Source organism: Physeter macrocephalus, chromosome 14 (genome assembly GCF_002837175.3).
Source record: "Physeter macrocephalus isolate SW-GA chromosome 14, ASM283717v5, whole genome shotgun sequence".
NCBI classification, from domain to species: Eukaryota; Metazoa; Chordata; class Mammalia; order Artiodactyla; family Physeteridae; genus Physeter; species Physeter macrocephalus.
Window position 1 is genome coordinate 96,258,799 of NC_041227.1, and position 13,769 is coordinate 96,272,567.

The following is a 13,769-nucleotide window of genomic DNA, read 5'->3' on the forward strand; positions in this document are numbered from 1 at the left end:
TCAGCGGCCATGGCTCAGGGGCCCAGCCGCTCCGCGGTATGTGGGATCTTCCCGGACCGGGGCACGAACCCCTGTCCCCTGCATCGGCAGGCTGACCCTCAACCACTGCGCCATCAGGGAAGCCCAACCACCACCTTCTTAAGGCTCACAACAACCTCTAATACAGTTATATCTATCTGTCCCTTGCTTCTCCCTCAAGTACATTTTTTTTTTTTTTCGGAAGAGTTTAATTTGAAGACTTTATTTCCTAGCTGATTGCAGAAACAAACCACAAAATGAAACAGTGCTGCTCTCTGGGGAGACCTCTCAGGCTGCCTTGCTCAGTTCAAGGGAGAAGTCCCTTCCCCGGGGGGCACTTGGGGATTTTGACAGGAAAAGGGGACTCTTCCCTGGTATATGTTCAGCTCCATCACACGCTACTCCTGCTGAGCCCTCAGCCCCAAATTCATCCTCATTCATAATTGCTCAAAACCCTAATCACTGGGTCCTTCCAGACAACTGCAGTCTTCTTTAATTATACATACTTAGGTTATGCTGAAGATTTTTAAAATATAGTTATTTATTTTTATTTATTGTTTATTGAGACTGTGCCGGGTCTCAGCTGTGGCATGCGGGCTTCTTAGTTGCAGCATGCACGAGGGATCAAACCTGGGAGCTGTGCATTGGGAGCGTGGAGTCCTACCCACTGGACCACCAGGGAAGTCCCTGAAGATTTGTTTTGATTTGGCATTTATCTTCCTAACCAGCCATAGGTTTTTTAAGGACAGGGTTTCTTAAGCTTCAGCCTTTCATGTGCCATGATTCTTGTTACATCTGCATATCCCCTGTACTTTTTTTTTTTTTTTGGCAGGGCCGCCTGGCTTGTGGGATCTTAGTTCCCGGACAAGGGATCGAACCTGGGCCCCCTGCAGTGGAAGTGTGGAGTCCTAACCACTGGACCAGCAGGGAATTCCCGTCTCGTGTACCATGTTTTACTTAATATTTTTTGTAAATCAACTCACATCTCCCCTTTTAGGTACATATATTTCAAAAGGAAACTTTAAAATATTTATGTAAATGAAAACCAGAATCATGTGTCTTAAATAGAGGGATAAGCCTAAATGTATGTTTCAAGAAAAACAAAACAATGACTAGCTTGGTACCGTTGTCTGTCTAAGCTTCTGAACCTGAAGTGGGCTTGCGCTCTCCCTCTCTTTCTCTCTCTCTCTGGCTCAAAAGGAGATTATCAGGTATTTAAGATTTACTGAGGATTTCACCTTGACTTAATCAGGATGGAAAGAGAATAGAAAAAGGAAACCTTTCTGTCCACAAGAAAGAGAAAAACTTATGGCTTTGGTCAGTGACCATCTCCAGGACACAATGTCTTGGAGTTACCATAGGAGCTTTTCTGATAACTACCGTCTGTACAATTAGTCACCAAGTTCTGACCCTCGATTCTGCTTTCTCAGATCATTTCAACTCTGGCCCCCCTCTTCCCTCTGCATCTGCCCTCTGGTTCAGACTCCCATCACATCTCTCCCAGGTTATTTTAATTTATTTATTTTTGTCTGAGTTGGATCTTCATTGCTGCGCATGGGCTTTCTCTAGTTGTGGCGAGCGGGGGCTATCTTCTGTTGCGGTGCGCGGGCTTCTCATCGCGGTGGCTTCTCTTGTTGCGGAGCATGGGCTCTGGGCGCATGGGCTTCAGTAGTTGTGGCTCGCGGGCTCTAAAGCGCAGTCTCAGTAGTTGTGGCGCACAGGTCCACCTGTTCCGCGGCATGTGGGATCTCCCCGGACCAGGGCTCAAACCCGTGTCCCCTGCATTGGCAGGTGGATTCTTAGCCACTGTGCCACCAGGGAAGCCCTCTCCCGGATTATTTTATTTTATTTTATTTATTTATTTATTTTTGCAGTACGCGGGCCTCTCACTGTTGTGGCCTCTCCCGTTGCGGAGCACAGGCTCCGGACGCACAGGCTCAGCGGCCAAGGCTCACGGGCCCAGCCGCTCCGCGGCATGCAGGATCCTCCCGGACCGGGGCACGAACCCCTGTCCCCTGCATCGGCAGGCGGACTCTCAACCACTGCGCCACCAGGGAACACCCCAGATTATTTTAATGCGAGCTCCTCTATCTCTAGTCAGAAGCCCCCTTCCCATCCATTCTCAGTCTGCTAATGTGAACTTTCCAAAATGGAAGTCAGATCATGTCACTCCCCTGCATAAAACTCCCCAGTGCTCCCCACCTACAACAGGAAGTTCTGCTTCCTGTTTCTGCTCTTACCTACCTCTAGCCCCCATTTGCTGTCATCCCCCCACATACACCCTCCACCCCAGCCTCCCTGCTTTGTGTCACACTGTGTACTTTTGCAATTCCGGTTTGCTTTGCCTGGAGTGTCCCCCAACCCTCCTTGTCCAGAGTTGAAAACTGTTTACCCAGAGTGGATCTGGTTTCCACCAAGAGGACTGGAGTCTTTCACTGTCACTGTGTCTAAACGTGGCAACATGTGCACAATGTATTTAGATCAGATCAAAGCTGACTCACTAATTGTAGAAGCAGGTACTGGAAGGCCACTCAGGCTAAAATCATGGTCATTTTCCTACGAGCTTTCTGGGGATATTTTCAGTTTTGCTGGGTTAAGGCATTGTGTTGCCTGGGAGGCTGTCTGTGAACACAGTCAGACAGGGAGAGCAGATTACTGGAAGGAGTGGGACACAGTCACACAAGTCTGGCTGGTTTTGGCTAGGGGTGGGGTGGGGAGAGAGGAGGTAGAAAGGTTTACATTATGAGATATGCTACCTCTCATGAAGGTTTTTTGAAAGAGGTAGTTTGGGCTGATACGGAATGATTTGGAGGATTCTGGTGAGAAAGATGAATGCCCAAACTTCCTTGTCCACAACTTGCCTCCCATGATAAGTCTGTGTTGTCCATTACTGTGTCCCTGTCACCTAGTACAGAGCACCACACAAGGTGGAACCAATAAATATTTGTTAAATAATTTTATAAACATGATATCCTATGTTAATGTCTCAAAGCGCTGCTATTCTTCTAAATATTTCTATTATCTTTATTTAAAAGATATTAACTTCGACATTTTACAAAAGATGATTGTACTGAGACTTCCCTGGTGGTCCAGTGGTTAAGACTCTGCGCTTCCACTGCAGAGGCCACGGGTTCAACCCCTGGTCAGGGAACTGAGATCCAGCATGCTGTGTGGTGCGGCCAAAAAACAAAAAAAGATGATTGCACTAAAAATTAATTCGTAATCTTTAACACATTTTCTCCTTCCTTTGTACCCTCATCTAATGTTTATGTACATCCATTAGTTTTTTTTTTTAAACATCTTTATTGGAGTATAACTGTTTTACAATAGTGTGTTAGTTTCTCCTTTACAACAAAGTGAATCAGTTATACATACACATATGTTCCCATATCTCTTCCCTCTTGCGTCTCCCTCCCTCCCTATCCCACCCCTCTCATGGTCACAAAAAACAGAGGTGATCTCCCTGTGCTATGCGGCAGCTTCCCACTAGCTATCTAATTTACATTTGGTAGTGCATATATGTCCCTGCCACTCTCTCACTTCGTCACAGCTTACCCTTCCCCCTCCCCATGTCCTCAAGTCCATGCTCTAGTAGGTCTGTGTTTTATTCCCGTCCTACCACTAATCTCTTCATGACATTTTTTTTTCTTAGATTCCATATATATGTGTTAGCATACGGTATTTGTTTTTCTCCTTCTGACTTACTTCACTCTGTATGACAGACTCCAGGTCTATCCACCTCATTACAAATAACTCAGTTTCATTTCATCCATTAGTTTTTAATTACCCAAATAATACTCGTGCATCCTTATCAAAGTTCAAAATTGCAAATGTATAGAGGGTAAAAGTTACATAAATGTATATTTTATACTTGGTTTTTATATAGTTGTAATTGTATGTATGGTTTTAGATTTCTGTTTTTTCACTTATTTTGTAAATACTTTTCCCTCTTTAATAGTCATTAGTTTTAATGACTGCAAAAGTTCTAGAAATATTATGTCATACTTAATTTAGCTATTCCCCTATTATTGTATATTTTTCCATTTTTTACTATTGTGTAATGATGCTATAAATAGGATATGTATATGTGTATATGTATTTCTTCTTTTGAATTATTTTTTGGAACATATTTAATTGTGGTGATTTCTTTGCAGAGATAAACAAATAATAAATTTACTATTCTATGGAATTTTTCATTTTGTGGAAATGGCCTGTGACCTAAAAATTTTTGAGAATCACTAGTTGGTATAGATAATAAGTCATCAAAAATTTTAATGTCTCTGCAGTGATTACAAATTATGTTATATGCATTTTTGTCGTTCAGAGTTTACAATTTGGGTGGGCAGGCTAATCAATTTGCCCTTGGAAAGATAACGCAAATCAGCAAATGAATTCCAAATTTTTTTTTTTTTTTTGCGGTAAGCGGGCCTCTCACTGTCGTGGCCTCTCCCTTTGCAGAGCACAGTCTCCGGACGCGCAGGCTCAACGGCCATGGCTCACAGGCCCAAACGCTCCGCGGCATGTGGGATCTTCCCAGACCGGGGCACGAACCCACGTCCCATGCATCGGCAGGCAGATTCTCAACCACTGCGCCACCAGGGAAGCCCTGAATTCCAAATTTTAAAATGCAGCTGTTAAGGATGATGTATGGACATGTAGTATATGTTAAGTAATGTGATAAATGCTTTATTGCATTATTTTACTCAATTCTCAGAGAGCTCTATGAGCTAACTCCATTTTGCTGATGGGGTTTACGTTTTTCAGAGAGCTTATGTAACTTGTCCAATGTTGCACAGCCAGCAAAGTATTGGAGACGAAATGTAGACTCCAGAGCCCATGCCCTTAACCGTGCCATAAGGGAATTCAGGCCACTTGGGGGCAAGAAGGTCTGAGAGGCTTCTCAATATCAATTATCTCTTAATTGAGGGTATTTGTTTTACAATATGTATCTAAAAGGAGCTTGAGAAAATTCAAAAGAAAACTGGATGCAACCTCATCAACAGGTGAGGCTCTTGTCTGGAAAATGTGCTTTCAGTATGGTTAGTTATAATCAAACGCCTTTTAAAAGTAATTGTGCTGAGTGATGTCTCTTCTGGCCAAATCAAGCAAACAGAATCCATATCCTCTAGAGACCAATTCACGTGACTATGCAGAGGACATGGATGTTTGACCAATGAGCCAAGAACATTCAAAGTGCATTTAAAGGCAAGATAAAGATTTACTCTGTACCAAAGCATTGGACTTTTCTGCTCCACTAGATCAGGCTTGGCAGGAAAAGGAGGAAGTCTTCCTGGAAGGAATGGGAGACCAGAGTGAAGATGGATGCCACTTTGGGTTTAATTTGAGAGACCAAAGATAGATGGGTCTGAAGAGTGGGACCAATGCCAACCCATCTAATTTGGCCTCCTGCCCAGGACTGTGTCTAACTCACCAGTCAGAGACAAGCCTCTTGTTCCACCCAGTGTCAGTCATTTAACACACACTATATCTTCTCCCCAGCAGGCCTGCCCACCAGCCCTGGGGTGTTCCACTGTCCTGAGACTCAGAGAGAGGCTGTGTTGCAAGTTCCTTCTTTGATAGGTGTGAAAGATGGATCCTCTTAAATCCTGGCAAAGGTACTTTGTTCAGACCCCCAGTGTCCCCTTCACAATTGAGAAGCCATGACGTTTGTCTTGTGAAGGTAGAGGTCCTTCCCAGCATTCTAGAGGGAAATTCCATTAGTGCTTTCTAGATTCTAATCTGTCCTCTTGGCTTTATCTAATGTACTTAATATACAGTCATCTCTCTGTCATATCCCAACAGTAAATTCCACTGCCAACAACTCCATTCTCTGGCTTCTGTGTTGCTCAGTGTGTGTCATCGTGTGGCTCTATCTTCTGGCTCAGAAAGGTGTACAGAAGTCACTTCTCTCGCAGTTCATTTTATTTAACCAACGTTTGTATATTACAGACCATGTACCAGGCACTATTCAAAGCATTTTCCTATTATATTAACTCGTTTAATCTTCCTAACAATCCCATGAGGTGTTACTCCATTTGGCAGATGAGGCTTAGAGAAGTGAAGAAATTTGACTGATGATGCACAGCTAGTAATTGGTAAAGCTGAGGTTCAGACTTAGGCAGGCAGACTCCAGAGTCCCTGCTTTTATTTTATTTTATTTATTTATTTATTTAGGCTGCGCCGGGTCTTAGTTGCGGCATTGTGGACTCTTAGTTGCGGCAGGCATGCGGGGTCCAGCTCCCCAACCAGGGATCGATCCCGGGCCCTCTGCATTGGGAGCGCTGAGTCTTACTCACTGGACCAACAGAGAAGGCCCCAGAGTCACTGCTTTTAATCACTGAGCTATGCTGTCTCCAAGAGAACTTCAGAGTGACCCCTGATGGATGTCTGTTAACGTAAGAGAGGGGCATAAAGCTCAAGGCAAGACAGGAGGCCAGAGCTTCAGAAGTACAGCTGACTGGGAGATGGGAAGGGGCTGTAAAAAGAAACTTTTTTTTTTTTTTTTTTTTTTTTTGCGGTACGCGGGCCTCTCACCGTTGTGTCCTCTCCCGTTGCGGAGCACAGGCTCCGGATGCGCAGGCTCGGCGGGCATGGCTCACGGGCCCAGCCGCTCCGCGGCACGTGGGATCCTCCCGGACCGGGGCATGAACCCATGTCCCCTACATCGGCAGGCGGACTCTCAACCACTGCGCCACCAGGGAAGCCCAAAAGAAACTTATTGATACATTGCCTGTGAGGCACACTCTGGCTTGTCCGGCTCCCCACTCCCACTTTAGTTTTGGTCTTCTTTTGTACCAAACTGTCAGTCATCGCTGGCTGTTAAGTGCTTGCTGGGTGACTCCTTTCTGCAGCCTTTGGGTCTTGATTTTTAAGTAAGTTTTTTCTACAAAGGAGTTTGAAGTATTATCTTTGCAATGTTCCCCCTAAATAAACTCTTCTTCCTAGCCCTCTGCCTTCCAGACATTTCCCCTGCAAAGCCTTTACCCAGCATGCATGTGCAACGTCACGAAGGCCTTGTCTCTTCTCATGCTCCTGATGTCCGCAGAATTAACACCGGCATCCACTGGCGATGCTGATGCAGGGCTCCCGGGGTCAAGATTCTCTACAAAGTCTTGCTCGGAGGGAGCTGTGCCCTAGAGAACTTGCTCCTCTGTAAAGGGTCTTCGTCCTTTGTGATCTGCTATTTGTGCAATTTATTTTTTAAAGAGAAAGCCTTTTTCACAGACATTGTTTTATGGGATCCTCCAAACTACTCTGTGAGGTAGAAGGCTGGGAAGAGATGATAGTCTTTGGTTGAGAGGAAACTGAGGCACAGAGAGGTGATGTGACTTGCCTAGCATCATATGCTCAGGATGGCAGAGCCCGGGCTCAGTCTCAGCTGTCATGCCTTTGGCAAGTTATGGTATCTCTCTGGATGTTGCTTGTCTTACCTATAGAATAATGGGATTAGAATAGGTGCTCTGTAAGGGTCCTTCCCACTCAAACATTTTGTAATACTAAAATTCTGAGGAATACTTTCCCGTGAAAGATCAGGCCATCAAGCCTCCTGAAGTTCATCTTATTTGCCTCCATCCTGGAATATGACTTCATTATCTCCCAGTGAGCAGGGAGTGTGTCTTTCCTGTCTTCCTCCTTATATCACAGAGTGTTTTTTGGAAGGGTTTCCACCCCTATGCTCCTTACAGATATCATATAGCTTAGACGGTGAAATACTGTTGTAAACATAACAATGAATTTGCCTCAAAACCTGTGGATTTCAACTTTTCAGTGAGCTCTATGACAGTAGTGACAGCTGAGATCAGTAGAGCAAGTGCTGTGCATCTGACAAATGCTTGACATGTATTATATATTCTTCACAACCACCTAAGAAGGTAGGTATTATTATCATTATTTCCATGTTACAGAAGAAAGGGCGGGCTTGGAAAAGTAAAAGAACTTACTCGGGATCACAAAACTATCAGGTGATGGGCTCTGGATTCAAACCCATGCAGTTTGTCAGCAGCTGTTAAATGCTGCACCAGACCACAAGGCTTCTCCTAGGAGAAAAGGGGATTGGTATTATACACACTTTATTCCCTTACAAAAAATTCATTTTGTAATATTTAAGAAAGAAAAAAGGCACATTATGCACATAGTGTTTCCTCCTTTATTCTCTCTCTCTCTCTCCAACCATCTGTCCATCTATCTCCCAATGTCTGCCAAGCACTGTTCAAACACATAAGCACATATATAGAGATATAGCAACAAATTCCTCTGTATGGAGAGAGTCAGGAGGAAATTAAGACAATGTTAGAAAAATTAGTACAAGTTTATTATTCAGTGCCATCTATGTGTCTGACACTGCGCTGGGCAAACCTATGTAAAGAGACGTACCAGAAGACCCTGCCTAAAGTAAACCACATAGAGAGAGGAAAATCACTTGGTTTGGTTACAAAGAAATGAATCTGTTTACACAGAAAGTGTAGAAACTAATCTCATTATTTAGAATCGTACTTTATAAGCATCACAGATAAAAAGCAAGCTAGGGTGGTGGGCTTTGGTAGTGGAAAGGACTCGATTCTGGGAGGTAGTCATCCTTTACTCAATCAAGCACTTTCTGAGGGCTTTGTCCAATAAGGTGGGGAATACTTCTGAAAACCAGGTGGACAGGTCGCTGCTCTCCTGGAGCTTATAGTCAGTCAGGTGAGAATATTCCTGCCCTGAGTCACACTGCTAAGTTCTAGCTATATGACCTTGGACGAGGAACTTCTCCTGCCCCTATTTCGTAAAAGAAATGGGGTCATGGCTTCCCTGGTGGCGCAGTGGTTGAGAGTCCGCCTGCCGATGCAGGGGACACGGGTTCGTGCCCCAGTCCGGGAAGATCCCACATGCCGCGGAGCGGCTGGGCCCGTGAGCCATGGCCTCTGAGCCTGCGCGTCCGGAGCCTGTGCTCCGCAACGGGAGAGGCCACAACAGTGAGAGGCCCGCGTACCGCAAAAAAAAAAAAAAAAAAAAAAAAAGAAAGAAAGAAAGAAATGGGGTCAGACTAGCGACCCTGCTACTCAAATTCCCAGCCCAAAGCGTATCCCTGGCCGCTGTTCCCGGAGGAGGGCGGGCGAGACTCCCGCTTGATGCTCTGCGGCGAACCTGACGGCGGGGGCGCAGGTCCGGGACAGAGAGCGTTCGCGTTCCGAAAGCGCTTGTCCCTCTCGGCGCCCCGTCGCCCCGCCGCCGCCGCGACTCGCGGAGCCGGAGGAGGCGGAGCAGGCGCTGTCCCGGCTCTTGAGCGGGGTAGCTGCTGAGGAGGTGGTGCGGCGGGCCCGGGAGGCCGAGGTTCGGGCGGGGCGGCGGGAGAGGCTGGCAGGCGGCGCCGGCAGCGTGGGGAGAGCGGCGCCGCGGGCTGGGCGCTCCGGGCGAGAGGAGTGCGCTCCATGCGTGCGGGCCGAGGCCGGCCCCTGCGAGCCGCAGACATGAAGAAAGACGTGCGGATCCTTCTGGTGGGAGAACGTGAGTCCGCGCGCCCGGGCTGGCCGGGGCTGGCCGCGGCCACCGCAGCCCCTGCCGCCCCGCAGCCCTACCTCCGCGCCCCCAGGCCTCCCAGCCCCTCCGCTCTCCCCTTTCGACTGCCCGCCGGCGGCCCTCGATCTCTCACCTCACCTGGGCCCTCCTGAGCTCTCCGTCCTCTGTTCCCCCGTCATCACCCTCAAGCCGTGTCTCCATTAGTCTCTGACCGCCCGACCTCATCCCTCCGAAGGTCCTCTCCTCCTTTTTCTCTTGGAATGCTCTCCTCCCGGGCCTCCGCGTTTCCGAGGCCGCCTCCTCTCATACCCTGTCGTCTTCCGTGGAGATTCCCTTGTCCCTGCCAGGCAGGTGCTGGAACAGGCAGACTGACCAATTGGGATGGCGTGAACTGGCTCCCGGGGAAGCTAGGGGGAGGGGTGCAGAACTGTTCGACTTGTGGGCAAGGTCAGGTGTCTGCATGTTTTTGCGCTCGCGGTCTTCCCTCGCTCTAGGCATTGACTGAAAGGCACGGAGCATTTTAAGCGGTATTTGCTTTTTGTATTGGAATAACTCCAGGTACACTCGATGTTTCCTCAAAAATTTACTCTCAACTTCAAGTTATACAAGTGCTCAATGAATGAATGCTTATCTGGGGAGGGTCCTTCAGTTGAGAGAATTAATTGTTACCCTAAAGCCTAGTTTCCCCCATCTTTTAAAACATTATTTCATAACTACTTGGTAATTAATTTAAAAATAACGGGCACACGTGAGATCCACCCCCCCGAGATTCTTAGATTTCACTTTTTGAAGATGTAATAAAGGAGGCATGTCTTCTGTTCACTGACTTGGGGACAGAACAGCAGGGACTTCTTGATATTGTGCAAGTTACATGACTCAATTGGTAGGACTAAAATAAGAAGAAAGTGGGCTGGGGAGGACTGGACCGTTTGTTTTAAAAGTACATTAGTTAATGACCTGCCTTTGCTGTTTTGAAGCTTTCTATTCTAAACCCCGTTTCATTCTAGAGTAGCCCCTCCAGGTCACTGTGATGCACTCCCAACGAAGGAAGTGAACACATTTTTACCCTCTTCTGTAGTGTTCTTTGCTGTTCATAGAAGCCTCTGTTCACCTGCTATTGTAGAAATCTTCATTTAGAATCAGAATTTAGAAGTAAGCTTAGCCAGACACAGTTTACTTTTTGGTTTGCAGTTGTGAATTTTAGTTTTAATTTATAACAACACATGTATCTTAATCTGTGTTTTGCATGGACTTCCTTGACAAAGTTCAGGAATATGATTCATGTTGATGCATTTGGAGCAAGGTAGGGAAAGTGAGTAGATGTCCCACTTAAAAAACTGATGCATAAAAAAAATTTTTTTAAAACAAAAATTCTTTGTTTTGGTCTTAGTTTTGAATATAGGGAGCAATTACATATAATCATTAGTCTGTAAAACATCTGAATTGAAGTGCTATACATATGTAAGATATATTGTCAGCCTTAGGACATTTAAGCTAAAAGGTTAACAGTATTACTTATTTTGAAATACATAAAAGACTTAAAAATTTGTCAGAAAAATTACGAGGCATATTCTGATGAAATGAAAGCAAATAATAGAATTGGAAAGAGTGTATATGTGAGAGTTTTTAGATAGGGAGAAACTTGACACAAGAGAAAGCCTTCGTTTTTGAGGAAGACATTTTTCTTAAAGAGGATGGTACCGAAAACTTTAGGCCAACTACCATATATACATTATTTTTTTTTCACGTTTAAAAGTATGAGAAATGGGCTTCTCTGGTGGCGCAGTGGCTGGGAGTCTGCCTGCCAATGCAGGGGACATGGTTCAAGCCCTGGTCCGGGAAGATCCCACGTGCCGCAGAGCAGTTGAGCCCGTGTGCTGCAACTACTGAGCCTGTGCTCTAGAGCCCCCGAGCCACAAGCACTGAAGCCTGTGTGCCAAGAGCTCGTGCTCCGCAACAAGAGAAGCCACTGCAATGAGAAGCCTGCGCACCGCAACCGGAGAAAAGCCCGCGCGCAGCAGTGAAGACACAACGCAGCCAAAAATAAATAAATTAATAAAATAAAATTTAAAAAAATATGAGAAAGAGTTACACTTATTTGGAATATATAATTTTAATTAGTTATAGTAAAGGATTGTATTCTGGGGGGAAATGACTGAAGCATTACTTTTTGAGATTTAATGTAAATATCTGGCAGCTACTTAGCCTAGTTGTAGTGCTTTAAATGCTAGGTAAACAATAAGTGTGACCAAGACTATTTTGATACTGGTCTGATACACAGATTTATCAGGAAAACCACTTTTTAAGGAAAAAGTAATAATTCATTTGTAGTTTTAAGATGGTTAACTAAGGGAAATAGGAAGCAAAAATAAAAAGGAGCATCGTCTCTGGAGTTGTTGTAAAACCTGTTCTTTGTCAATCACTTCAGTACATTTTATTGCTGTTAGTGTCCGTTCCTGAACCACACAGCAGCAGCTTCATTCACTGAGGCTCCCAAACAGTTGTGAGCAGTTTCAACATTCTGTTGGCTTAACCTATACTGTACTCTGGAGGTCAAATGGATCTTTTCTTGACCCGTCCAGAATTTGGATTCTGAGCCAGCCAGGCTTTAATGCTAACTAGTTGCTTAACGTCTATTGACTGCTTAGATCAGAAAAGTTAGGCTGTCTATAAATTTTAAGGTGTTTATTTGCAGAGAAAGCCAAAGTATTTTAAGTATCTTCTTCACCTTATCTTTTTTTTTTTTTTTTTTTTTTTTTTTTTTTGCGGTACGCGGGCCTTTCACTGTTGTGGCCTCTCCCGTTGTGGAGCACAGGCTCAGCGGCCATGGCTCACGGGCCCAGCAGCTCTGCGGCATGTGGGATCCTCCCGGACCGGGGCACGAACCCGTGTCCCCTGCATCGGCAGGCGGACTCTCAACCACTGCGCCACCAGGGAAGCCCTTCCTTATCTTAATTATTGAACATATTGAATACTATTCAGGCCAAATTAAAAGTCAATTACCATTCTTTAAACAAAACAAAAAATTAAAAAATTTTAAAAATTCAACCACATGAAACTTAGTTCTTCAGGTTATAACTTTCCATGGTCAATTTCGTTGGCCAGAATTTGCATTTAACTAGATTTGCATTAGTATGCTTAACAGATGTCCTTGTTATTATATGAGGAATGAGCCTTATTAACCTTTTATCTAAATCCTGTAGCTGCATTAAAAATACACAAGATAGTCTTAGTTTTAGTGAAGTCTTGTTTTTAAATTAAATTGAGGTATATTTGTCTTCTGGTCAAATTAATTAAGAAAGTGGAACTGTTATCCTCTTTTTAAATGAGTCCGGTAGCTCTTACCCAATTTGTCTAACTGCTTGGTTTATCATCGAAACTTCTGCCAAACTAGCTCACACTTTGGTTGGCTCTGGCCTAGGCTTTTGTAATATCTCCTTAACTGGTATCCCTGCTTCTAATTTCGTCCGTTCTCCATGTAGCAGACAGAGTCATCTTTAAAAAATATCCCAGATCGTGTTACCCATTTAATTCTCTGATGATTTCTATTTTCACTTAAAGACCATTAAATTTTTTTTTTTTTTTTTTTTTAATTTTTGGCTGCACGGTGAGGCATGCGGGATCTGAGTTCCCCAACCAGGAATCGAACCCATGCCCCCTGCACTGGAGGTGCAGAGTCTTAACCCCTGGACTACCAGGGAAGTCCCAAGGCCATTAACCTTTTTTAATGCAGTCCTGCAGAGTCCTTCACAATCTGGCCCTTGCTTTGTTCTTGTACTACTCTCTCCTTTACTTTGCTTTCTCCATAAGAGGGCCCTGACCCAGGCATTATCCCTACTTCCCTGCATATTTGTTCACTTTTTTCTGTTGTTACTTGGGCTAGAAGGTAAGCTTTGTAAGGACAGGGGATTGGTCTTGTTTATTGCCATTTCCCCAGGCCTAGAGTAGGCCTGGCACAAAGGCACTCAGATAGTTGTTGAAAGAATGAAAGAGTTCAAGCTAGTTTAGTTTATTTAGACTTTACTTGTTTTCCAAACCACTCCTCTTAGTCATAAAAATGTGATCATTCTCCTTTCTTAAAATCTGGTCTGGGGCTTCCCTGGTGGCGCAGTGGTTGCGCGTCCGCCTGCCGAGGCAGGGGAACCGGGTTCGCGCCCCGGTCTGGGAAGATCCCACATGCCGCGGAGCGGCTGGGCCCGTGAGCCATGGCCGCTGAGCCTGCGCGTCCGGAGCCTGTGCTCCGCAACGGGAGA

General features: G+C 45.2%; 1 protein-coding gene and 1 long non-coding RNA gene across 19 annotated transcripts in view; one reads left to right on the top strand and one right to left on the bottom strand.

Annotated features, from left to right (window-relative positions):
• The window catches only part of LOC114487555 (uncharacterized), an 11,669-nt gene extending 1,937 nt beyond the window's left edge, over positions 1-9,732 (bottom strand). The window contains exons 1-3 of one of the 2 annotated variants that reach the window (XR_003682726.2): positions 9,650-9,732; positions 7,959-8,054; positions 4,166-7,448 (exon numbers count right to left, since the gene is read on the bottom strand). This is a non-coding gene — a long non-coding RNA (uncharacterized lncRNA). Of the gene's footprint in view, positions 1-4,165; positions 7,449-7,958; positions 8,055-9,649 lie in introns of those variants that run through there. The other variant, XR_003682727.1, reaches the window with a different exon arrangement.
• RHOT1 (ras homolog family member T1) overlaps positions 1-13,769 on the top strand; it is a 122,580-nt gene that overhangs the window by 21,999 nt on the left and 86,812 nt on the right. For 4 of the 17 annotated variants that reach the window (XM_024127648.3, XM_024127650.3, XM_024127652.3 and 1 more), the window contains exon 1: positions 9,337-9,504. The exons of 8 other annotated variants lie outside the window; for them this stretch is intronic. In XM_024127648.3, the coding sequence (XP_023983416.1) occupies positions 9,429-9,504 (76 nt within the window). In that variant the 5' untranslated portion in view covers positions 9,337-9,428. 5 more of the 17 variants (XM_024127651.3, XM_028498059.2, XM_028498058.2 and 2 more) reach the window with 4 other exon arrangements.